We start from the raw sequence: 25,296 nt of genomic DNA on the forward strand, positions 1-25,296 counted from the left end.
AGTTAGTTTTCTGTAAGAATACTGGAATGGATGAGTATGATATAAAAGAAAAGAAATAGGCTGCATTAATACAGAATTAACAAAAACAAACTTTGGGGGCTGGCGCGGTAGCCTAGCAGCTAAAGTTCTAGCCTTGCATGCTCTGGGTGCCATTTCTAATCCTGGCAGTTCCACTTCCCATCCAGCTCCCTGCCTGTGACCTGGGAAAGCAGTGGAGGACAGCCCAAAGCCTTGGGACCCTGCACCCACTTGGGAACCCAGAAGAGGCTCCTGGCTTTGGATCAGCTGAGCTCTGGCTGTTGCGGCCACTTGGGGAGTGAATTATTAGATAGAAAATCTTCCTCTCCATCTTTCCTCCTTTCTGTATACATGACTTTCCAAGAAAAATATATAAATCTTTAAAAATAAGTGAATAAATAAACAACTAAACAAAGATAAATAAACCTTCCTCCCAAATAAAAATACTGGTAAAATTCTTTGGCACTTACAAATCCAATATGTTCATCAAAAATTTTTGAAATTTTGGGCCTGGTGTAGTAACCTAGTGGCTGAACTCCTTGCTTTGCACACATGAGGATCCCATATGGGCACTGGTTCTAATCCTGGCGGCACCTTTTCCCATCTAGCTCCCTGCTTTGGCCTCAGAAAGCAGTCAAGGATGGTCCAAAGCTTTGGGACCCTGCACCTGCGTGAGAGACCTGGAGGAGGCTCCTGGCTCCTGGCTTTGGATTGGCGCAGCTCCAGCCATTGTGGCCTCTTAAAGAGTGAATCATTGGGTGGAAGATCTTCCTTTCCCTCTCTCTTTCTCTCTGTAAATCTGACTTTCCAATAAAAAAAAATCATTGCAAAAAAAATTGCTTTTTAAAATCTTGCTAAGAACATGACTTCCCAAAGTGCTGAGGCATAAACAGCTTAGTGCATTCCGAAGCAGCCCTGAGTCCCAACTCGAGAATATTCAGACATCAACTCCACAAGCAGTGCTCCACATTTCATATAACATATTCTGTAGGGAATGTTTCTGAAACATGCTAAATAAAGACTTAAAATACAAGTAGGCTGAATGTCTGTGCTAGTGAAATGATTTGCACTGAGATGTTTACATAAGCAATAGCCACCGGACAGAACAAGTTCCGCTGAGGGCTAAGCCGCTTTGTGACGGTGCAGCGCAGACAGCAGCGGACACTGAGCAGGAGCACTTCACGTCTTATCACATCACTCTGCAAGCATGGGGCAGATCAGACAACCCAACCAGGCACCTCAACCTGGGATCACCAACCGCCTCGAACACAGCCTTGCATTCATTCGGCTAACCCCTGCATGGTACACTTAATCAACTTGGAACTGGAAATAGGATCACAGCGAGACACCCACACACTCCAGGAGAATGGGAACGAGAACAGAGGAGCCAAAGCCAACTACAGCAGAATCCAAGCTCAGGAGACTCTGAGAAAAGAGGATTATTTGGTTTAAAAAAAAAAGGCAGGCTCGTGGTCTCCTACAGTCTCTCCCCTCTTCTTTCAACAAAGAAGCAAGGTTTCGCTCAGTCCACCTGCAGGAAAGCTGGGACCCTGTTGCTAAGGAGAGCTCATTTGCATGCACTGCTATATGCGAAGTCCTAGTTCAACAAGGAATTAGAAGGGAATGAGAAAAACCCTGCAGAATCCATAGCAGTGACATATCAAGGCTTTCTCCTTTTGTAACTGTTTCTACTATTCACACTGATTACTAAAAGATAAAATCATGATTCTTACATAAATCTAAAATTAATGTGTGAGAAATTTTACTGTAATTCACTAACTGGTGGGAGAAGCAGAAAGATGCCAAGCAGACTGAAGAACAGACACATATAGGTCATGAGGAATGACGCGAATCTGCTCAAGACACTAAGTACTGGAGTAAAACTGTCAAATCAGGAATAATTTCCCTCCCAGGGTGGGAATCAACGGGATTTCCAGAGGATCACACCCCTGTCTGAGGCCTCTGCAAAGCACCAGTTCTGCCCAATTGCATTCTCCCTCTACAAAGGAACCAAGCATTCCCACCCAAAGCAAAGGGGAGAGCGCACCTATGGGATCACAGCCCAAAGGGTTTCCAGTGCCAAACCCAGAATTTTATTGAAAGTGTATGCAAGTAACATTCTTGTATGCTTCAGCTTCTGATTTTTTTTCCCTAATACTAGCACCTAAAGTGAGAGACCAGGACCTAAATTTAATGCCCTGTAAGTTTGCTCTAAGAACAACTCAGGTAAAACAGCATTAAAATCCACAAAAGGTAGCATTCATACACAGTTAGCACTAACTGCAGTAGACAGAAAAAATGTAGTCTTGGGGTGGGTGTGGTTAAGCTGCCCCTGGAACACCTGCATCCCAGATTCAGCTCTCTGCTCGTGGGACTGGGAAAGTAGCAGCAGATGGTCCAAGCCCTTGGGTCCCTGCCACTTGTGTGGGAGACCTGGATGGAACGCGCAGCTCCTGACTTAAGCCTAGTCCATACTTGACCACTGAGGCCATTTGAGAAATGAACTAGTGAATGAAAGAGTCTCAACCTCTCCCTCCTGTTAACTCTGCCCTTCAAATAAAGAGAACAAATTAAAAAAGAAAAAGTCATCTTGAAAAATGCAGGATGCACAATCATAAATGTCTTCCCATTTACTGAGAAAGCAAGCAATCCAGATGCTCCTGTAGGGTTGGGGAGTCGGAATAGGAGAACTTCCACAAAGCAAGGATTGGTTACAGTAGCTAAAAGGAACTACAGGCATAAAACTAATAATGCGCTGCCTTTCTCCATGAGGGTGAGAACAATAGAATGCAGCAGACTGGCCTCTTACAAAGACTGGTTTTAAGAGGAATTGGCGGGCTAGGCACAGCAGCCTAGTGGCTAAAGTCCTCGCTTTGCATGCGCCAGATGCCATATGGGTGTCAGTTCTAATTTCAGTGGTTCCACTTCCCATCTAGATCCCTGTTTGTGGATTGGGAAAGCAATGGAAGATGGCCCAAAGCCTTGGGACCCTGCACCCACAGAAGACCTAGAAAAGGCTGCTGGCTCCGGATTGCTGCAGCTCTGGCCGTTGCGACCATTTGGGGAGTGAATCAACAGACCGAAGATCTTCTGTATCTCCTTCTCTGTATCTCTGTATATATAACTTTCCAACTAAAAACAAACAAGCAAACAAACAAAAAAACCCACACAATTGGAGTGGTGGGTGGGGGAGAGTGAGAGGAGAGCAGGAGCAAGCATCCCTAGGTCTTCCAGAGCCAGGAGGCCTTGCCAGCGGAGCTGCGATTCTGACACCAGAAGTGCTGCCCAGCTGCAGCAGTGTTTCTGTGCAGTGAGGATCTAAGTGAACTACAGGCATGATCCAGTGCAAACGGAGCACAAGAAACTTTGGTTGAGCGAAGGTCAGGGGAAAGTCAAAGCAATTCCTCCTGGTAATAGCAGTAACTTGAGCTTGTCATAGCTGCACAGATGCGTAAAATAAAATTTAAAACAAACAAACAAACAAACAAAAAACCCAAAACCCCAACAACCCTTGACTCATCAATCAGGACTTCCCTACAAGAGGCAATGCTACAGAGTGAGCTGGCAATGCTTGGACCACAGAACAAATTCAGGGGAAGGCAGGCTAGACCTCTTAGATGTCCTGTGATCCTCCCAGAGCAGCAGATGTCGAGTTGAATGGCTAGTATGTGAATAAATGACTCTGCAATGCTAAGCATCCCAGCCTGTCACAGAAACCAGGGTGCTGGTTTTGTGCCATGCGGGCCATAAATTAGACCACAGTTAGCAACCCAAAGGCATTCCAATATGATGCAGGGCTACAGGAGACTAAGAAAAGGAAGGGCTCTCAGAAAAACAAAACCCAAGGAGTATTATCTGTGCCACCAAACACAAGCCAATGGAAAGAGCAGAAAGGCAAGTGCAAGGTGTTACAGCATATGAGAAGAAAAAGAACAGAGGACATTCGAGGGAAACTGCAATGTAACACAGACCTCATTTCCAAGGCCGGATGAGTCTGTTAACTTTATCTTCTGAGGACTAATCCAGAGAAATACTTTCAATATTATTCTCTCCTCCAACTCCCTCAATAGAGACCCAGTTGAAGCAAAGGTCCTCAGGCCTTTTAGACAGCAGGGCACTGCTTGCTGTAGCTCCAGGGAGAAGGATGGTGCTATTATCTGTTTAGGAAGGCAATGAACACCCAGAAACTGAAGGGCAATGTTAGCAGAAGCAAGAAAATCCTCTTCCCTGACCCTCCCCCTTTTTTACCCACACATTCATGTAAAGGAACACAGGTATCTCTCGTATCAGCAAATCGCTGCTCCACTCCAACTCTTTAGACTAAGGAAGGTCAGGACTAAACACAATGACAAGAAGACAGAAGCTGTGCAGACACACACTGTGGTGATCTACCCTGCTTACCATAGAGGATGCTGTGCTCGCTTCGGCAGCACATATACTAAAATTGGAATGATACCATAGAGGATGCTGATCAAAGCTCCACCCACCCATCGTGCTGTCAAAAAACAAGCATCCTAACTTACACATCAGAAAAGCCGGGAAGGAGAGGATGCAGGAAGGCCTGCACACACACAGAGGAGCAGCAAGAGAGAGGGAGGCAGCCGTGCCTGCAGGGCTGGCTCCCCGCACAGGGGGGAGGCATGCGCTCACCTCAGAGCCATAGCTGATTTGTCCGATCACCAGGGCAGTAGTTAGCCCCGTACCAGCCCCATTTTATTGCTTGTTTTACACTCTGAATCTGCAGATCATCACATTTTTCACAGAGCAGGCAGCAGCAAAAACAATACTAAACCCAAGAGAAAGAACTGTCTTACACGCCACTGTCACCCACAAGCCAGCGTTTCCTTCACTGGCACTGGGGACAGGCGAGCTGAGGCAAAGAGAAAATGACAATGTAGAAAGTAGAGAAGTTACCGCATCAGATCGGATCTAGGATTAAGTGAGGCAAATCCCTGGCTGGTCCTGTATTATAACACTAAAATAGGAGCTGCTTCCAGACCTATGCTACAGCATAGCCATATGACTTTTCTTCCTTAGTGTTCACCAAGAGAACAGGTATAGGGACACATACTGGTTAAATTCTCAGCAAATCCCTGGCCAGTGAGGATTTCCTTCAGCCCTTCCTCCATGCAGATTCTCTATCCAATGCTTCAGATCATCTGGGGTAGGGTGGGGTTAGGGTTAAGATTAGGGTACGGTTAGGGTAAGGGTAGACATTTTGCAGGGCAGTTCAGGTTCTGGGTATCCTGTCTCCTGTATCAGATTATAGTGGCTCAAATCCTGACTCTAGAAGCCAGCTTCTCCCTAAAGCAGGGGGCTGGGGCGCTAGCTGAAGAGCTTGGCCTGTGGCTCACACAGGATACCCAGATCTAGTTCCTGCTTCCCAGCTCTGCCAGGGATATTGTGGACATTTGGTAATGGAACCATAGCATTGGAACTTTCACTGTGCGTGCCTGTTTGCCTGTCTGCCTCTCAAAAGAAAGAAATAAGCACATTATCAAATCACCTGTATTAACTAACAAAAAGGTCTTTGCTGGATGGGTAGAATAACTATTACAGCAGGGTAAATATGATTGACAAGAATTTAATGTTTCTACTTTATTTGGTACTCATTTCTAAGGAATGCATTAATACATGAGATTCTCAGGGTCACAGCAAAAGCCATGATAATTACTACAACCCAACTCTCATGCTAATGAGGCATTAATGCAAAGAGGGCAGATTCAGCACAGTCCATAGATACAATTCTAACAATATGATGCTTCCCTCCCTCCTTAATTTTTGAGAGAGTTTCATATTTCAAAGTCAGGCAAACAGATGTTCACGGTTGCCACAAAGACACAGGAGAGGTCTCCTGTGACACACGTCAGTCACAGTATGCACATGTACTGAAATGTCACACAATACCCCACAAACACAGATTATGTCAATTGGATACATACAGACTTCTCTTTCTGCCACTGCCACATAAATACAAGATGCTTGCTAGACCACTTCAGAGGTCAGCATCACACCTGACTGGGATTACCGATCTCGTATAATACACTCTAAGCCAAGCAGGTCTTCAACTTGCTAAATTCCCATATGAAAATATTTTAATGTATTCCGACCCTTACACCCTGTGAAATAATTTTTGAAAAACAAGTAAAAACTTAACTCCTGATGTTAACAGAAGAACAAAAATGCACACATGCCTCATAATCATGATAGAATCTCTTCCACATAGCACACTTCTTCAATGTCTTTAGCAGAAATGTATACTTAGGCACATCCATCATTTCTCAGAACATGTACTGGGGTGGGGAAAGGATGATGAGAGGTTTTATACGCAAATACCAGTTCACAGTAATTATTTTGGCAGAATATTTGATACATTGTCATTTCAACCAAACCCTCCATTTATCACGATCTACCACAAACAGGGGCAGAATCAAGCTAGGACAGTAGGGGAACACAAAGATTTCACAAAATCTAGGAAATCTTTATGATGAAACACCAGGAGCAGGAGCCAGCGTTGGGGCACAGCAGGTAAAGCCACTGCCAGTGATGCCATCATCCATGTGGGTGCTGGTTTGAGTCCCTGCTGTAGTCCTTGTGATCACATGCTCTGGTAATGGCCTGAGAAAAGCCGTGGGAGACGGTCCTAATGTCTGGGCCCCTGGCAATGCCGTGGAAAATCTAGCCCTGGCCATTGCAGTCATCTGGGGAGTGAACCAGAAGATGGAAGATGTCCCTGTCTCTCCTTCTGACTTTCAAGATAAACCTTTAAGCCCACACACACGTGTACACACACAAACACACCCCTACCTGTGTAACAGGCACATGTTCATCTCCCATCAGGCCTGTCTGACCCCACAAACCTACCAGTGCAATAGATAGCTAAATCACAGCATGCTTCAAATGATAAAACAAACAAACAAACAAATCCCATATATTTCATTTAGATGGTACAAGGGCACCCAAGATGCTCTTTCTCTGAACTCTACAGTGGAAAGAAGGGAAGGTGAAAAGGGCAAACATACAAGCCCCCTCAATGACAGAGGAAACCAAACCAAAACAAAACCTACTCTCAACTGAAAAATCCATGATGGAGGCAGACAAGGTCGTACCCAACATGAGTCTTCCATTTGTTTAAGCATTCCTCTTATGCAGTGAATGAGGGAAATGTTAATGGTACTTATTTTTTTTTTAAGTCTTTTGTGGGCCTGAAGCCTCTTTTTTTTTTGAAGATTTATTTTATTATTTTTATTGGAGAGACAGAGAGGAAGAACTACCATCCAATGATTCACTCCCCAGGCGGCCGCAACGGCTGAAGTCGAGTCGATCCGAAGCCAGGAGCCTCTTCCGGGTCTCCCACGCGGGCGCAGGGTCCCAAAGCTTTGGGCCGTCCTGGACTGCTTTCCCAGGCCACAGGCAGGGAGCTGGATGGGAAGTGGGGCTGCCGGGATTAGAATCAGCGCCCATATGGGATCCCAGGCGTGCAAGGCGAGGACCTTAACCACTGCGCCATCGTGCCGGGCCCAATGGTGCTTTTTTTTTTAACTAATATAAGAGCATAGCATTTCCTCAGTATACAAACAGAGAAGATAGTAAATATAGAAACAAACCATAACTATAATTTAAGGAGGAGAGCTGGTAGAACAGAAACAAGAAAAAAATAGGCACGTTTTAAAATACCTTCAGACATGTACAACAAAAACAAGAAATAAGGAAGAAATCAGGAATTACTGAGTGAGGGGACAGCATACGACCACATACTTTGATAAAAAAAACCCGCAGGACCCTAAGTGGAAGGCAGTGTAGTGGCATCTTTAACAGGAACCTGAATGGCTAAAACAGAACACCTATCCCCAAGATGCAATTTAGTGTCTAGAAGAGATGGGGCCTTATGTAACTTTGGGAAGGACATATTGGACTTTACCTAGTGGAACTTGCAGTGTATTTACCAATACAACTGTTAACGTCCGCCCCTGCAGCTGATCACCGAAAAAACTGTACTGTGATGACTGCAACACTTTCACCTCAAAAACAGTAAGGGAGGGCCCGGTACAATGGCGTAGTGGTTAAAGTCCTTGCCTTCCATGCCCAGGATCCCATTTGGGCGCTGATTCTAATCCCAGCAGCTCCACTTCCCATCCAGCTCCCTGCCTGTGGCCCGGGAAGGCAGTGGAGGACGGCCCAAAGCTTTGGGACCCTGCACCCTCGTGTGGAAGACCCGGAAGAGGCTCCTGGCTTCGGATCGGCATAGCATTGGCCATTGCGCTCACTTGCGGAGTGAATCATCAGACGGAAGATCTTCCTCTCTGTATATCCACCTTTCCAATAAAAATAAAATAAATCTTATAAAAAAAACCAGTAAGGGAAATAGTATTTAGAATGTCACAACATATATGCACAGATAGCCTACTGGCAAAGGACAATGCAGCAGGGCAACCCAGAGAAAACAGCCAGAAGTGTGTGTCTCTAAGCTAACACTGAGGCTCCGTGCACACCAGACACCTGGGGCGAAGGCCACAAACAACAGGGCTCCGCACTCCTCTCGGCCCTGAAGCACCTCCATGCAGGCCAGCTTCATGCCTGGAGCCCAATGAATGGGACCTAGTAGGACTCTCCAACTTGGGATGTGCACTGACTGGCTAGAGAGCAAGAAGACCTCACCAGAGTCCTAGTGCTTAAAATGAAGAGAGCACCACGGCATCTAGGCAAGGGGGAGCTGCTAGACACACTTGAAATAACCCATCACTAGACACCACCGCAAGGTTCAGCCAGGCCTCCAACACACCCTCACTGCAAGATAATGCACTCCAATTCATCATCTTCAGGATAGGCTGAGCTCAAGAAGCCTTTGTTTATACTCGCATCATCCTCAGACAGGCAAATTCCCTGAGTGTCCAAGATAAGATTCACCCTCCCTTCCTCTTTCAGCACAGCGGGTTGTGCGGCACTGTGAAACACAGCAGCCACCCGTGACCTTCCTTACCAGGCAACTTATCTCAGCAGGGTGCCTTCCCTGACCACCTAATCAACATCCAACGCCTAACCAGCAGCCTCATGGGAGCTGCTGCCTGTCTCTTTTCCCCACTCAGTTTTCTCCATTGTTATATTCTCAATGCCTAAAACAGTTCCTGGCACTTGGTTAAGTACTTATTAACACACGCAGAATAAATAAGCTCATTCAGCAAAGTGATCCACTAGGCCAATAGATCCACTTTCCAATAGAGCCTTTTAGGAGCTCAAAACTATTAGCATCATCAATTCTTCTGGTATTTTCTGTTATCTCAGAATATGTTCACACATTCCTTCATTCTCTCCCAATCAAAAACAAGCAAGCAGAAGAAAAACAACCCTTTAGGAAATCATGATCAATTTGTATAGACTTTAGGAAAGGCATTAGACTTTCTATCACTCTGATGTTCTGTTCATACTGAAAACAGATTTAAAAACAGGTAATTCTGGGCCCGGTGCAGTGGCCTAGAAAAGCAGTCGGGAATGGCCCAAAGCCTTGGGACCCTGCACCCACGTGGGGAGACTCAGAAGAGCTCCTGGCTCCTGACTGACACAGCACTGGCCGTTGCAGTCACTTGGGGAGTGAATCATGGGACAGAAGCTGCTCTTCTCTGTCTCTCCTCCTCTCTGTATATCTGACTTTCCAATGAATAAATAAATCTTAAAAAAAGGTAATTCTGTGCAGAAATAATCTAAGATCATAAAAATTAATAATGGAAAAGCAACTCAGAGATAGTTTAGGGGAAGAAAAAAAAACCAGAATGAACTTTTGAACTCTGCTTTTCCCAAATATAAAACAGGATAGATGCATTAGGAGAAGCCATGGAAAAATTCACATTCAGTGCCTGAAAAGCAGCAAGATTCAGAAAATCCACGTGTCCCACCTGCCCCCCTTCAGAGAGTAAGCAAGCAGACCCGTGCAAGGCGTGTGAATCGCACTACTCACCCCGGATATGTCTGCCACACGGTGGATAGGCACTTCCTTCTTGCTATGCAATCCTTTGCCGTTCTTAATAGCTCTGGAAAGCAAGAGGAAAGAAACTAATCAAAAGAAATGCACTACACCAAGAGACAGAAAGGTGGGAAAATGAGGGGAAAAGCAGCAGTGCTGGTGAGGGAGTCCTCACATCAGCCACGGTGTCCACAGTGCAGGAGCCAGACGAACCAAAGGGGGACTGAACGCAGAGCTGCAACTCCGCCACGCCCAGGGACCAGCACCGCTGCCAGCAGACCTGGGCATCAGAGAGCTTTCTTCCCTAGTTTCCAAAGAAAAGGCATTGTACCAGGCACAAAAGAAGAATCAGTTGGAAGAGCACAACCCTAAGAAACAGAAGTAATAATGTTTCTTTCAGCTTTTAATCACATGAAGCATTTCAAATGCAAAATATGTAGCTAGTGTTCCAATTCAGATGGAAATAAGTTCCTCTCAGGTAAAAAGATAAGTTGCACTGAATGAAGCAATATTGCATAGAGAAGTCATTTAACAGAACACTACAGAACCAGCATTAAGCCTCATTTTCAGTCAGTCTCAGGTAGCAATACCTGGGATTTACCAGAGGGCTCTGAGAAGCTGCCACACATCTGACCAGAGGCCGAGTTCCTAGATCTCCCATCTCGCATCTCCTAATGCTTTGAGTGGCACCTTCGGAGGCAGAAACCTGAGCACCACTGGGTTGTGATCCAGAACTGCTATCAAGAGCTTCAGCTTTAGGAATTGCAAATAGGTCCCGACACTTCCCATTGGTGTAGCCATTAGTCATCTGCGGGTCCTACCTTGGGCCATGAGGGAGCACTAACAACCCCAGGTGTGCCAAGGTGGGTTGTCATTGGCACAGTAACAGCAGAGGACTAGGGGCTAGAGTATTGGAGGCTGAAGCAGGACCTAGTCCTCTGGGCTCAAGTCTCTTACCAGCAGGCATGGCAGGATTAGGAATCTCCTGCAGACCACAACCTGTGGGAGCTCACCTCCCTCCAGGGGAAGTCCCTCGGTGGAGACTAGTCCCCCCAAGGGCAATCAAAACAAAGGGATCTGTCCTATGAGCACACACAGGTCCGTGCCAGCACTGATGAGCACACAGCGCTCCCTGGGGCTCAGGAACACTTCAAACTCCTGGAGGAGAGGGCCTGAGCAGGAAGTGAGAAGGCCAAGGCTGCAGGGGGTAGATAAATTCTACTTTGCTTCAAGCCATTTCATGCCACAACCTGAAACCCAGGTTTTAGCCAACATGGAACATGATACTGAGGCAGGTTGAGGATGATAGCCAAAGCTGAAAAACACGAAAAACGTGAAGAACATTATCACATAACATTTAAATTGACACAACTTTCCAAGACGAAGTCAATCTTAAGGGGAAAAAACCCAAAAGAACAAGAACCTTGATTTATGCTCTACCTGGTTCCTCTAAAGCATAGCGCGAAGTTATTCACACTCAGGCATTCCTTCTGGAAACGCCTTCCTCAAAGGCTTAATCTTTTTCACACTTCAACGTATCGGTTGTTAAATTAGATCAATTTCTGGCACACTTAAAAGGCAGCATGAAAGCAGCATTGTACCATCACATAGAAACTGAGAACCAGTTCTTACTTTGTTGATTTTTACAAGAGAGAATCAAAATTAAAGAGTAGCTAGTTAATCATGAAGTTGCAATGACCCCCAGTTAGGAAGCCCCGCAGGCCAAGGCGCTCACCAGAGCAGCTACCAAGCGGTGCGAGGGGCAGCCAGAGAGCCAGCCCAGTGGGCTACGATCGGCGCACGGCCTTCCGCCCGCTGAGCTCTAGGGTGCTTGAACTCATGCTGCTGTGGACGTAATCGGGTAACCCACCTCCAGGAAGCCTCTGACCACCTGACACGAGGCTGATGTCACAGCAAGAGCATGAACCTCAAAGAGGAAAGGAGCAAAGCCACGAGCCAGGGTCCTGCCACAGCTTGTCCCCTACACCTGGACCACGAGAACCCCACGTGTCAGCTTGGGTACGGGTGTAAACAGACTGTGGAGATCCAGGCTGTGCTGCAAGCAAGCTCTGCTGCTACGAGTCCACTTGGAGTGGCCCCTGTCCCACTTCAGGGGACAACTGGGTGGGAGGCATGTGTGAGACTAGCCTGCAGTGTCAGAGGGGAGGCATGTAGTGGTTTGCTTCCTCTCACACATGCTCCGTGGGGCCAACATATAGCTCTGCCCGCACTGCCTCGCTCTGAGGATCCTAAAGAGCTCTACATGCCCTTTCATTAAGAAAGGCACCAAGCTGCCAACTTCGCCCCTTTGTCTGCTCCTTTCAGAACACAGCTGGCACAGCAGGAAAGACTGCAGCCCGCAGCAGTGTCCACAAGGAACAAAGCGTCACCACCAAGCAGCAAGTCAGGCTGAGTTTCCAGACATGGAAAGTGAACTGAGTACAGCTTTCAAGGGCGCAGAGCTGTCAGAAGTGACAGTATGGAGACGGTCTCCATTGACGTCACAGGAAAACAAATTCCCTTGTCCCAAGTGCTGCTACTTTCCCTCTAGGACAAGGCTGGGGGAATACCTGAGCCCTGTAAGGCTGGAGAAATCGTTTCAACTAGCCCAGCCAAGGCAACCACAGATGGGATTCAAAATTCAGTAACTGTACAGCAACTAACTATAAGTCCACATGTTTTTTAAAGATTTATTTATTCATTGGAAAATCAGATATACAGAGAGGAGGAGAGACAGAGAGGAAGCTCTTCCGTCCGATGATTCATTCCGCAAGTGACCGCAACGGCCGATGCATGCCAATCCGAAGCCAGGATCCAAGCCACTAGGCCACGCTGCTGGGCCCAAGTCCATAATTTTGTAAGGCCCACCAATGATGCTACAAAAAGCCAAATGACACTTGGTAGATAGGACTTCCTTACAGCACAACTGTCCCAAGGCCTCAGCACAACAGGATTAGACTTTCCGCATCATCCGTGTGTGGGACCAGAGCTTGTTCGGAGGGCTCGTGGCTCCCACGCCCACACAGTCAATCGTCTCTGAGACGGAAGTCTCAGCATGGTGCTAGCAGCCTCTTCAGTGCCAACATGCAGGCCACAATCTTATTACCACTTCAAAGAAGGCATAGTATTCTTTCCATTCATAATATTTATTTGACCCAATCCCTTCATATCGAGGGTGGCTCACACACATTCCCTGAATACGCCTCTGCCTCTGAGCTTTACATTTTGCAATGCTGACTGCTACCTACAGATAGAGGGATTTCCCAGTTCGGGCACCATAATGCTCACTAGGCCCCATACAATTCCTTTGGTCCAGAGCCTCACCAACTGAGCTACAAGAGAACAGGATAACACACTCAACCTCTCTGATAAACATACACCATTTTGATTCCACTCTAGACATCATTCTAACATGAATTTACAAAACAAAATCTTTAGGGGCAGGCATTTACGAAAGAAGCGTGTATCTCTAACTATCCCAGCTTGCTGCCAATGAGAGGTAGTAATGATGGCTGCACTCAAGTGAGCTGGGCTCCTGCTACCCATGTGAGAGGCGTGGCCAAAGCCCAGGAACTGGAGGCACCTGCGCAGCGAAGCAGTACATGGCAGCGCCCTCTGTTTCTCCCCACCCCCGAAAAAGGGGGATAGTGGTGAAGAGGAAGGTGGGCTACAGTAATTTGAACAAATCAGTTATAGAAAACTTACTGTGGTTTATAGTAAGTGGTTTCCAATGTGAGCTTCATTTATTCAGACTTAAGAAACTAGCAAAGTTATATTTTTGGGAATAAAAAAAAAAATCACTACTTCACCTAAGACGTAGGCGTGTCTTATCCTGGGATAAAAGGAATGGAAGCAATCCTTCAAAAATCCTAGGTCAGAAAGTGAGGTGGGGATGTAGAGGGAGCTAAGCTCCCTACAGGTGTATAGGAAGCAGGTATGCACAAAGGAGTTAGCAAGAAATGTAGACTGGGGTCCACACTGTGGGATTGCAGGTTAAATCACCACCTGCAAGTGCTGGCCCAACTCGTGTCTGCTCTGCTTCTGAAGCTTCTAACCTAGCCGCCTGCTTGTCTGCCTAGCAAGGTAGCCGAATGTGGCCAAGAGTCTGGACTCCTGTCACCTGCGTGGGAGACTCAGATGGGGTTCCTGCTCCTGGCTTTTGCACAGTCAAGGTCCACTATTGTTGTCATTTGGAGAATAAATCAGTAGATTGAACATCTCTTTCTATCTCTCCTTTTCTCTCTGTAACTCTTTCCAATAAATGAATCTGGGAAAGAAAAAGCAAAAATTCTAGATGCAAAGTATCCTGCAAATAAAGAAGGCTATGAAGCAGATTTCCTCTTCACACTCAGCTACAAGATCCTCTGAGTTGATAATTATTAAAATTACATCTTCCTAGGAAATTCCCAAAGGATTAGAGCAAAAGTAAGATGGGGATGCACCAAAAACGAGCAGAGTCAACTCTCAAACATACCCAGCCACCTGATGTGGCAAAGGAGCCAAATTAGGCAAGTACTGTGACATTCAAGATGATTTCACATTCAATTAGCCAAGAGCTGGTAGAGGCTACTCAGCAGGAATCGCAGGAGAGCCACGAATTTAGAGTGCATGAAAAGGGAGAGACAGGAGCCACGAGCAATACAGACTAGGACATCACAAACCCAAGCTTGTGCCTTGCACACCTCATTCTCCATCACTTAGCACCTTCATAGTTCCAGTTCCAATGAAGAAGAAATGACCAATCTGACACAAACAGAAAACACATACTCATTTGACAGTGGTCAGTAGCTGTCACATGCTACTGTGCATTAGAAGTAGCAGAAGAACATCTTCAAAAAGAAATTGCTGGGCCTTCGACTTGGCTGAGAGTTCACATTTGACAAGCTTCCAAGCGATAAAGACACTGCTGGTCTGAGAATGACTGGTGCAGGAAGACAAGGGATAAAATTCAAGAAAGTCAAGGGTCAACTGTTATCACTTTCTTGTTACGACTTTGTTGAGGACTGAAATGATATATTCAGGATTACAGTGTTCAAATGTACGCAATATTTTGGGGATTGTCTGAGGGAGCAAGAACCTCTTAGCTAAGAGAACAGTGGCAGGGGAGAGAACGGACAAAGGGTCAAAGATGATGACACAGGGATGGTGGGGGAGGTGGGTATGTGTATGTGGCAAACATGACCATATCTTCTAGAAAGGTTAGCCTGGGACTATTCCAGTGAGCAAGCACTAATGACCACAGAAAGATCTAGCAAGGAGGATTTCTCACTACCAGTTCATCATTTGACCATGACCTGCACAATCAACTACAGTCTGGTTCACAAAGAGAACAGATGAAGCTAAGAATTTGCACGTTAGGCCCCTTACTCTAGTCATCAAAAAGTGCCTTATACTGGGAGGTGTATCAGAAACAACTGGGGTGGGTAGGAAGGAGATGGGTAGGAAGAAAGGAGTGAACACATCCTGTTAATATCGTGAAAGAGAAAATGATTTGAAATGGAGGCATTATGCATCTTGTCAGAAGTGGCCATTTGTGCCGCCTTAAATGCAAATTGATTACTGCTATTTGGATGTTGAGTGCATCATCTTTTTTGAAGAAAGGGAAAAGCTAAATTTCCCCACATGCAGCTGTATCATCAAATCATTTCCCCACCCCAGCTCTTTCACTGCATTTTCTTGTTATCACATGCACTTGCAATAGCTGATCTATCCAACTTTCTACCAGTGAATGCCCCTCCCCACAGCATATCACAACACGTGCTAACTCCAATTAGAAACCCCTGACTGTGACTCCTGATTGAAAACCTCCTCCAAAAAGGTGGGGTTCGGGGGAGGAAGCCATGAGGATCATTAAGAGCAGACCAGCTTCCTACCTCTGATAATTTCCAACCTGTCTGGAATGATGTGATGTAGCTAGGTGAGGAGGCCAGTACCTAACCCAGCTGATGCCTGTTTCTGATGGGGCTTGAGTCCTAAAACACCAGGGACGTTACTCTACGAAGGAAAGAGTGAAACTGCAAGAGAGAGTTCTGTTTTCAATACTGTATGGGCTCCCCTATTATTCAAAGACAATTTTGACTTGTTGAGGTCATCACATTGAAAGTGAGAAATCCTGACTTATTTAAGGCTGTACCATTAAAATCACGAGAAGAGAGGCTGAACAGAAAAGATGAATTATAGGGAGAGAACTGCATGAAAAAATTTAATAGAAATCAAAGATGGAATAAAAGAAAAAAGATGTAATGCAGCAGTATTAATAGTGGAGAAAGAACAGAAAAAGGCCAAAGAAAACAGGAAAGAAAAGAGAAGGACTAGGGAACATTGTAATATTCAGAGACATTGCTGAAATTATTTAATGTCTGTCCCTCTGAGATTCTATGCTTTGTAACTGGTTGACTCTATTAACATTTTTTGCTCACTACTTTTATCCCCAAAGCCTTGGACCCAGGGAACATTCAAGGAAATGAGGATACAGATACGAAATGAACACAAAACCATCACGTGCAAGAAAAAACAGCTCTGAACACCAGTTGCTGAGAGAAGACAGGTGTGTTTTCTTGGAGAATGGATTAACCCATCTCATCTATGCTCTGTAGCTGGATACGTTAGGGTTAACATTTCAAGGCACAGTTTCAACTGATTTTCCCAATGGACTGGTACAGAAATGAAATGTGCTGCTTATCAGGAGCTGGAGCAGTCAGCTGTACCCTACAGGTTAGCAACAGAAAGTGCTGGCAAGTTAAGTTTTCACATTCTCTTCATAACCACTATGAGTGCTAATAAAACTGAAAATACACATATACACATATCTATAAAAAGTTTTTTTCTTGTAAGGCACAAGTTTAAGACACAAGTCATTTAACAGAAAATGAAGATGGAATGGGCTTAGTATGATGCCTCAATTGGCTAATACTCCACTTACAAGAACCAGGATCCCACAAAGGCACTGGATCGTGTCCCAGCTGCTACACTTTCCACCCAGCTCCCTGCTTGTGCCCCGGAAAAGCAGTGGAGGGTAGTAAAAAACCTTGGTACCCTGCACCCACATGGTAGATGTGGAGAAAGCTCCTGGCTTTGAACTGGCTCAGTTCCAGCTGCAGTGGTCTTCTAGGGGGTGAATCAGCAGATCTTTATATTCAACATAGACGACTGAAAGCACCTGCTTCCCAGAGACAAGGTACTTATAAAGCCATGAAATACACTCAACCATCACTACATAAAACCATGCAGAAACTGGTAAGCTCACTACAGCCCCAGCAGCTGTATCACCAAGAAAGAAACTCAACCACAACTGTATCCTTAATAATGACCTTGGTGTAGGAAGCAAAGTTACCAACAAGTGGATACAACCATTGCTGCAAAAGCCAGAGAAAAGCCTACTATCGGAGGGCAGTGTCAATCACACCGTCGGGGTAGGGAACTCAAGACTAGTGGCTATGGGGTTTGAAGCCTATTTTTCCAGAAGGCCTGGGAAGAGGGTCCCCAGGCAAAATAAGGGGAAACAGGCTCATGCCTGCCTCTCGAGACAAACGGCAGTGCCACAATTCTGACTGCACATTGTGCCAGGCAAGAATCAGAATATACATGAAAAGATAAGAGACGGCTTGCCCTTTTCTCCTCTCCAGAGATAACCCTAACCTCATTATGTATGTCCAGAATGAATCTAAATTCATTTGAATCTGCTCAGACACTAGATTGTTCAATACAACTGCTAGCCAACAGTCAAGCTGGGGCATCAATTTCTTTTCTGAATATATATACATGTTGAAATCATGAACTCTTGGAATTAAAAGATACCTCACAGGAATAAAGTCCCAACTTTGGAATGAACAAAACACCTGTGTCTTCTAGTAATATGTCGAAGAGTTTAAGAACTTCTAGACTATTTTAGATATTACATTTTAAAACAAAGCTATTAGTCCCTTTATGAGGATGTCCAGCAATGAGTCTCCCACCTTCCCGCATGCCTGGATGCCATAATAAGCAGTGACACACAGCCAGGCTGTGCTCTGACTGTAGGCCTCACCGGCTTTTCTTTAGTGCATGCAGCATGTCAAAGAACAGAGGGACAGTGCCACAAGGAGGAAGGTCGTACTGCGGCCTCTCCGGAATCGCATCGAGACAGGACATCAAGCACTCGACTGAGGGCGGTGCCGAGTGACCCCTCTATTCTACTGGATCCCAGGGAGGGTCCCGATCATGGACAACCCACAAACCTAGACACACACAACAAGGGTCAGGAGCCATTAGTCCAAGCTCTACCTATGACTTAGGGCTCACCCACACACAGCAGGCAGCCGGCCGGCCGGCTCCCTGAAATACAGCAACAGAAAAAGAATCAGAAAGATTATAATACCAGAATTGGTGATAAAACATCAGAACCATACATAAAAGAAAAAAAATGAGGCCTGTGCAGCCCCTGACAAGCAGGGTGATGGGGAAGAGTTGGGCAGGATCAGGGCTGTCAGGGACACAGGGGTCAAGCAGCACCCAAGTTCTTTGTGTAAAAAATAGAGGACATGCAACCTGGAACTCTTGGAATCCACAAACAAAAAAATCAAAGGCTCGAAATGGGGCCCATGAGAGAAAGAAGGCTGTGAGTGTTAGAGTATTGGTATAATGTTAGTATATTAAAATGTTAAGAATATTAGTGTTAGGTGATATTAGGCCCTTTTGGGTGAGAAGCCACTACTTCGCTAGGTCAGAAGGTGCCTGCACTGTCTGAAAGCTCCACTTTAGTGATAAATCTGTCTCCCTTGTTTCTCTATCTACCATCTAACCCAGGTGCAGGAAGGCAGGGGCACAGTTCCCCTGCGCCAGGGCCGGGAGGAGCCAGGGACAGGAGGAGCCAGGGCCGGGAGGAGCCAGGGATGGGAGGAGCCAGGGTCAGGAGGAGCCATAAAAGACTGGAGGAGCCATAAAGATAAGGGTGTCAGGATGGGATGAGCCGTAAATAATAAGTGTGGGAGCATAAACAATAAATGTGGGAACATAAATAATGAGTGTGAGAATGGAACAGACTGCTTGCACCTAAATTTGTTACTTTTGAGTTGACTTTGATATATATTACAGCCAAAATGGGGTATAGAATCTCCAGCCTTATGTTAAGTCAGGGTCCGATCCACTTGGCTGGCCTGTGTGCCCCAAGTACGACCTGACCCCAGCATGCTGGCACAATAAACTCTGTTTGCTTTTTGCATTACCAGCAAGACTCTTTGTCGTTTTCTGGGGGTTGACTAGCTCGCACCCTAAAGTCTGGGCGGGGAGCCCTGGCCCGGACTCTAACATGAGTACAGCAGGACCTGCCACAGCCTTCCTGATCTTGCTAGGACACCAGGAAATGAGTGAGGAAGCAGCTGATGACAGACAACTGAGCTGAAAAGGAAGGCTACCTTTGGAGAATGGGAAGTAGATTTACCCTTTAAACAAAAAAGATGCAGCTTCCTTTGTGTTTATAACACAGTGAGAGTGCCCCGAGAGCAGACAGACTTCTGAAGCAAGGAAACTGGAAGGGGCCTCAAACTAAACACGGCTGTGGGGTGGGGCAGCTGGTGTCTTGCAGGCAACAGGCAAACAGTAAACTGGTGTATCTCCCCAGCCCTGCCCCAACAGCTGGACCTCCCTAAGTGCCCAACAGATGTGAGCACGGTGGGCCGGTCCCAGTCCCTTGCAGAGGAAGCATTGGCTGCACAGCACTAGGAAAGCTCATCAACTCCTAGGCAGGCAGTTGCGCTGACCTGAGAAGTCGGACAAGTGAACAGGCTGCCCTTCTTCTCCAAATGTACAAGGCTTCTCACAAAGGATTAATGCCCAAGCAGCGCGGTGCAAGGCAGAGTGGACGCAGGAGCACCGTGTGCTTCTGCTGCTGACCCCTCTGACGACACTTGAAGCACAGTCAGGGTCAGAGAAACCTGCAGGCAGGACACCCTCGTGGGGAGACACCAACCGCCACGATGCAATGCTGGTTTGCCCACCTTGCTTTACCTGAAGACTTTCATAATGAGGGACTAATAGGAATGCAGCAGATGTTGCAAATTTGGCCTTTGCCAAAGTATTAGATACAGTACCTCAAGAAATGTACTTGGGAAATTAGTTGAAATTGGCTTAGGGCAATACATAATCACTGAAGATTAAATAGTGGCTGAAGGATGGCAAACAAAAGGCAGTTAAGTGACAGTCCAAGCAGCAAGAGACCTGGGGTCAACACAAGCCACACTTGTGCAGGGGCTCTATTCAGGGCCCGGAGGAGTAAAGAACTCACTAATGAGATCTGCAGAGGACATCGAGCTGGGAGGTAAAGGAACTGGATCGAAAGGGGCATAAAACCAAAAAGCAGAGTTCAACTGGAAAAAAATACAGCTAATCTACCTGGAGGGAAACAACCCTAAGCTCAGACAACACTCAACAGCCAGGCAGAGCATGGAGAACACGCTAGAGTATCACAGACATGAGGCAGAGTGCTATGAGAACCAGGGGATGATGCTGGGGGAAATGAGGGCCTTGCACTACCGAGTGTCATTAGGACAGGTGGTCTGCAAAAGAGGCTGACATCACCAAGTTCAAAACTCAGGGCTTCCAGTGCTGACCACCGCTGTGTAGCGGGCCATCCTGTTCTTTCTTGGAGCTTTCTTCACTTCACTGGGAGTGAACTACAAGGTGGTACTGGGCTGCCACCCTGGGGCAGGCTGACACCATTCCCAATGGTCACCCAGTCACAGTTCATAAGGGCCATTTCTCCTACTCACTTGCAAGAATTGTACTGCCTCAGGATCCTGCCCAACTGGCTTGCAGAAGCGGCTAATTTCTCTCCGTTTACTCAACTTGCAACAAGTGCAATGACCTCGAAGCCAATTTTTCCACCATCAGTCTGAATGCAATGGCTCAACACAATTATCTCTAGGCAGCTCACTGCTTTAGCAAGCAAGCTTCCTGTTACATTACTTGAGCACAGAATAAGCACCGGGCTAAAGAGGCTGTTTACTCCTAAAACCTAAACATTTCACTGTCTCTGCATACCCACGAAACATTAGAGCACAACATAGCTATTTCTTACTGCATAATAAGAGAGCTTATTCTGGTTTCCACAGCAGCTTTTATGTCCATGCTTACCTGGCTGCTAGAATTAAATATTCACTAGTGGCAGAGTAAACCCAGGGTAGAAAAGAAGACTATATCCCATTGTACTGCTAAGTGCTCCAGAGGCTCTGGGAGTGCACAATACATTCTTCAACACACCCTGCAAGCCGACCAGGCATGGCTCCCCACAGACCTACCCCGCAATCCCATGTATGGTTCTGTCATTTCCCATTTTCCTGAGGAGCTCGAGGATTACACGGTACGAAGGCATGTGAAATCACATTTCCTATTGTGGGTCCCAGGGCCCACCTGTCTTACCCGTAACGACAGTCAGGAGACAAGGGGAAGTGGGAAGGCTAGGCGGAATGCCAGCTACAAACTATATTTCATCACTGCTTTTTAAATGGCTATTAAGGAGCCCCAAACAACCAAAGATACGGGTATTTTTCACTGGGCTTTTGGTATTTAAGAATCAGACCCTACTGGGAAAAAGCCACCAGGATGAATCCGAAAAGCCACAAGAGCTTCCCAGGCTGACCTGTCAGCTGGCATTCTGTGTGACACTGTGCCAACGCTCTATCCATCACCATGCCAGACATGGGTGCTGAAGGGAAATGCTACAGAGCAGGGCAACATGCCGGACCAAAGGCAAGAAAAGTGATCACACAGACAAAGCAGAAGCTGGGTTAGGTAACACGGGCCCAGCCATCCCCCTTCTAACTGCAGAGCATAAACCGACAACTACCAAGGAAGTTGGCCTAAACGGGTCCTAGAATTCATGGCAAAACTGCAGAGAGGCTCAGCCCCCTATGAATTACTGTGAACTGTCTAGATGATTGTCAGCCAACAACCAGTTGGGGACACTGTTCTAGCCAGGTCAGCAACTGATAGTTCAGTTTCCAGTGCCTCCCCCAGCAGCAGACCCATTGACCAAAGGAGCCCTGAGTGAGCCTTGGGGACTGTCAATGGCGAGAAAGTGCTCAACGGGCGCAGCCAGTCACGTAAAATGTCACAGGGCCTCTTGAATGCACTCTTGCCAGCTGTCACAAGCATGTGAAAACAAAAGCTCATTTCCTAGTAAATATTTTCATCTCTTCTGTCATGACAAAGGGTCAGGAGGTGAAAAATGGGAGGGGCTGGAAGCAGAGGTCGCCAGTGGGGAGAAACAGTGGGCAAACCGTGAGTCCCCGGAGTGCTGACGAAAACACTCCACATTCTGTAAGATTCTTTCATTTCAGCTACACAGAGAGACCGTTTTAAAAATGGACGTTCAGGTACACCAACGCAAGGTTAGACAGCAAGTTCAAGGTGTGCCTTCTTTCTTCTCATGGGAAAACCAGGAACAATTGAAACGAAACAAGTTTTCTGAGCTTATTACGTTCCAGCCCCTTCTGCTTAGGTTTAGGCACAGCCGTGGGAAACGGATCAGTGGGGCTGCGGTGCCAACGTGTCTGCAGATGTGTCATCTTACCTGGCCTCGGCAGCAAGCAGCTCATCATAGTGCGAGGATCGCTGGTCGTCATCTTGCCGGTATCTGATCACAGTCGCAAGACCTTTGCTGACAAGAGCCTCGGCAATGTTGCTGTAACAGAAAACATGGGTCAGTGAGCACTGGAGGTGCATAGGGGGCTCAGTCAACAGAAATAATAATGGTTAGCACCTGGAGGTCTTAACGCACTCGGGCAGAGGGAGGGAGAAGCCGAGGACTTCAAGACCAATGAGTTGCTCAGTGAGAAATCCAAATAAAAGGTTGAATAACAAAGTTCCCTAGCTCAGCATTTTTCTGGTTAGTACGGTCAGATGCTATATCAATCCACACATAAAACTAGCAGAAAATATCTGTAAAAAGCCCACATTAGGCCAGGCTATTTGCAGAATGTTATAAACAAGCCACTACCCGCAAGAAAAAGTCTGCTCTCAAGTACCAGGCACAGAGTTAAAAAAAACCAAGCACATAAAAGCGTGACCTAAATTTTTCAAAATCTCCTTCTCTAGCCTCATCTATAACCAGAAAATGTCGCTTCAGTTTGGCAATGTTAGCAGCCCTGGCCAACAGAGGATTTCTCATCAGAACTCGTTGGAGTGACCTCCCTCCTGGGGGGTTTGCAGAGGGATGAGTCTTGAAGGAAATCGGGGGTGGGGGAGAGGAAGTTTGGTAGGACAAAGTGAGATGAAGTAATAAAAAAATTTAAATCTCAGATGAGCAGTTTCGGTGAAATACTCCAAGGGGAATGGGGAAGGTGGAATGTGCCTTCTTGGCGTCTTTTCATGGGAATAAGAAAACTGTTCCCAGCTTGGAATCAGAGATGGCACCAAGTGACCTACACCTGCCAACTACACACACAAACTTGCGACATGACCTTCAGAAAAGCGACGCAGTGCACTCCCCTGGCTCCGCCCCAACCTGGAAAGGAAACTTTAATGGGAACCATCCCACTGCAAAAGCAAATCAACTTCAAAAAATCATCTTCCGCAAACACCGGAGAGCAAGAGGAATGATATTACAGAGGGTGAGTAGTGGCGATGTCTTTTTCTGTGTCTGGTATAATTACACCAAAGGCCCCACTCACACCATCTGGTTCGCTGCCCTTTAGGGAGAGGGTATGGTGAGCAATAGGCTACTGTGCCATATGCTACAATTTAGTGCTATTTGAAAATACAGTTAACTCAAAACATACTAGTGGTCCTTAAGAAGTCACACTGGCAGGATGTTGGGAGCCGAACTAACCAGCATTTCCATACAGTTAAGCCACTGAAGAGTTCTCTTCATCAAAGCCCAGGAGAACATACTTCTTTTAAAAATGAGGAAAAGAAAAAAAAAATTGTGCCAGTGGAGAAAAGATGCTGTGTTGCTTCTCATTATATGTCCCTCTGCTGCCTGTTTATCTACTGCCAGCATGATATTAATATCTCAAACCCGCCACGGAATTAGCACTTCTCAAAATCCACTCCCACAAAGAGGCTGCTTGCTGGCCACCCTGTCTCCTGAGTCACCACATCAGTGTGCTACTGGCAAACGCTGGCATTATCCCAGAGTTGTGTTTGGCACCATGGAGAAGGCAACCCGGCAGATTTAGATGATAAGGAGGTAACTTTGACATCCAGGAACCTCACCAGGGCAGGAAGGAGTTCCACCCACCAGAGAACTATCAAGAAGATGGGGGAGGAGGTGATGGAGGTAGTGTGTGTGTGTGTGTGCGTGTGTGTGTGTGTGTGTGTGCGCGTGCGCACATGTCAGGGGGAACAACTCCACTTGGCAGGGTGCACGATGTCTTGGTGATTTTAAATGCCAAGAGAACAAAGAAATATTTGTTACTGCATTTCAAATTACCGAGCATTGACATTTTACAGTCAATACATAGGGTCTGCAGGAGAAAGCTGGAATAGCAGGAGCAGGCGAGCAAAACTCACACAATTAAGCTCCTATGTGAAAAGCCAGAGACTACAAAGTAAAACGGCACAAATGTTTAATGATCTACTCCTGCTAATACTGCTCAAATCAATGCACCAAATTACTGAGCACCTGCCTGGCCCAAAAAAGAACAAAGGGCACGATTCTGCCCGACCCTTCCAAATACTTGCCTCTTTATCCTATCAACAAATATCTACAAACCAATTCGGACCTGCTTGTGGAGCTTCTAAGGCCTTGGATTCTCAAATCATTCCAGTCCCCTACTTTCCTCTGCCTTCTTTCTAAGGCTTAGCATCTAAGCCATGTTCCCTCAGAGAGTTGTGGAGTTACTATTTGGCAGGAAGTAGAGTAAAACTACATGAACTAGTAACAACTGTCTACATTGGTCATTCAGTACATGCTGTACAGACGAGAATCTGCTGGACGTGTACTCAGCCCCATTAAAGAACATTCATGACAATGTTGGGAAGTGCAAGGTGGGCAGGGTGGGCTTTGGGCTTTCTACCGCGGTTCTGACGACAGCTCTTTGTAACAAGTAAGACAATAAGGGCCCAGCGCGATGGCGCAGTGGTTAAGGTCCTCGCCTTGCACGCCCGGGATCCCATATGGACGCTGGTTCTAATCCCAGCAGCTCCACTTCCTATCCAGCTCCCTGCCTGTGGCCCGCGAAAGCAGTCCAGGACGGCCCAAAGCTTTGGGACCCTGCACCCACGTGGGAGACCCGGAAGAGGCTCCTGGCTTCGGATCGGCGTATCATTGGCCGTTGCGCTCAACGGAAGATCTTCCTCTCTGTCTCTCCTCTCTGTATATCCGCCTTTCCAATAAAAATAAA

General features: G+C 46.4%; 1 protein-coding gene across 2 annotated transcripts in view; it reads right to left on the reverse strand.

The window, feature by feature from the left end:
* The window catches only part of SND1 (staphylococcal nuclease and tudor domain containing 1), a 375,610-nt gene that overhangs the window by 154,711 nt on the left and 195,603 nt on the right, over window positions 1-25,296 (reverse strand). For both annotated transcript variants that reach the window (XM_041002494.1, XM_041002495.1), the window contains exons 13-14: window positions 22,524-22,634; window positions 9,971-10,043 (exon numbers count right to left, since the gene is read on the reverse strand). In XM_041002494.1, coding sequence (XP_040858428.1) covers window positions 9,971-10,043; window positions 22,524-22,634 — 184 coding nt within the window. The remainder of the gene's footprint in view (window positions 1-9,970; window positions 10,044-22,523; window positions 22,635-25,296) is intronic.

Source organism: Ochotona curzoniae, unplaced genomic scaffold (genome assembly GCF_017591425.1).
Source record: "Ochotona curzoniae isolate NIBS_2020 unplaced genomic scaffold, NIBS_Ocur_1.0 scaffold_2476, whole genome shotgun sequence".
Taxonomy (NCBI): domain Eukaryota; kingdom Metazoa; phylum Chordata; class Mammalia; order Lagomorpha; family Ochotonidae; genus Ochotona; species Ochotona curzoniae.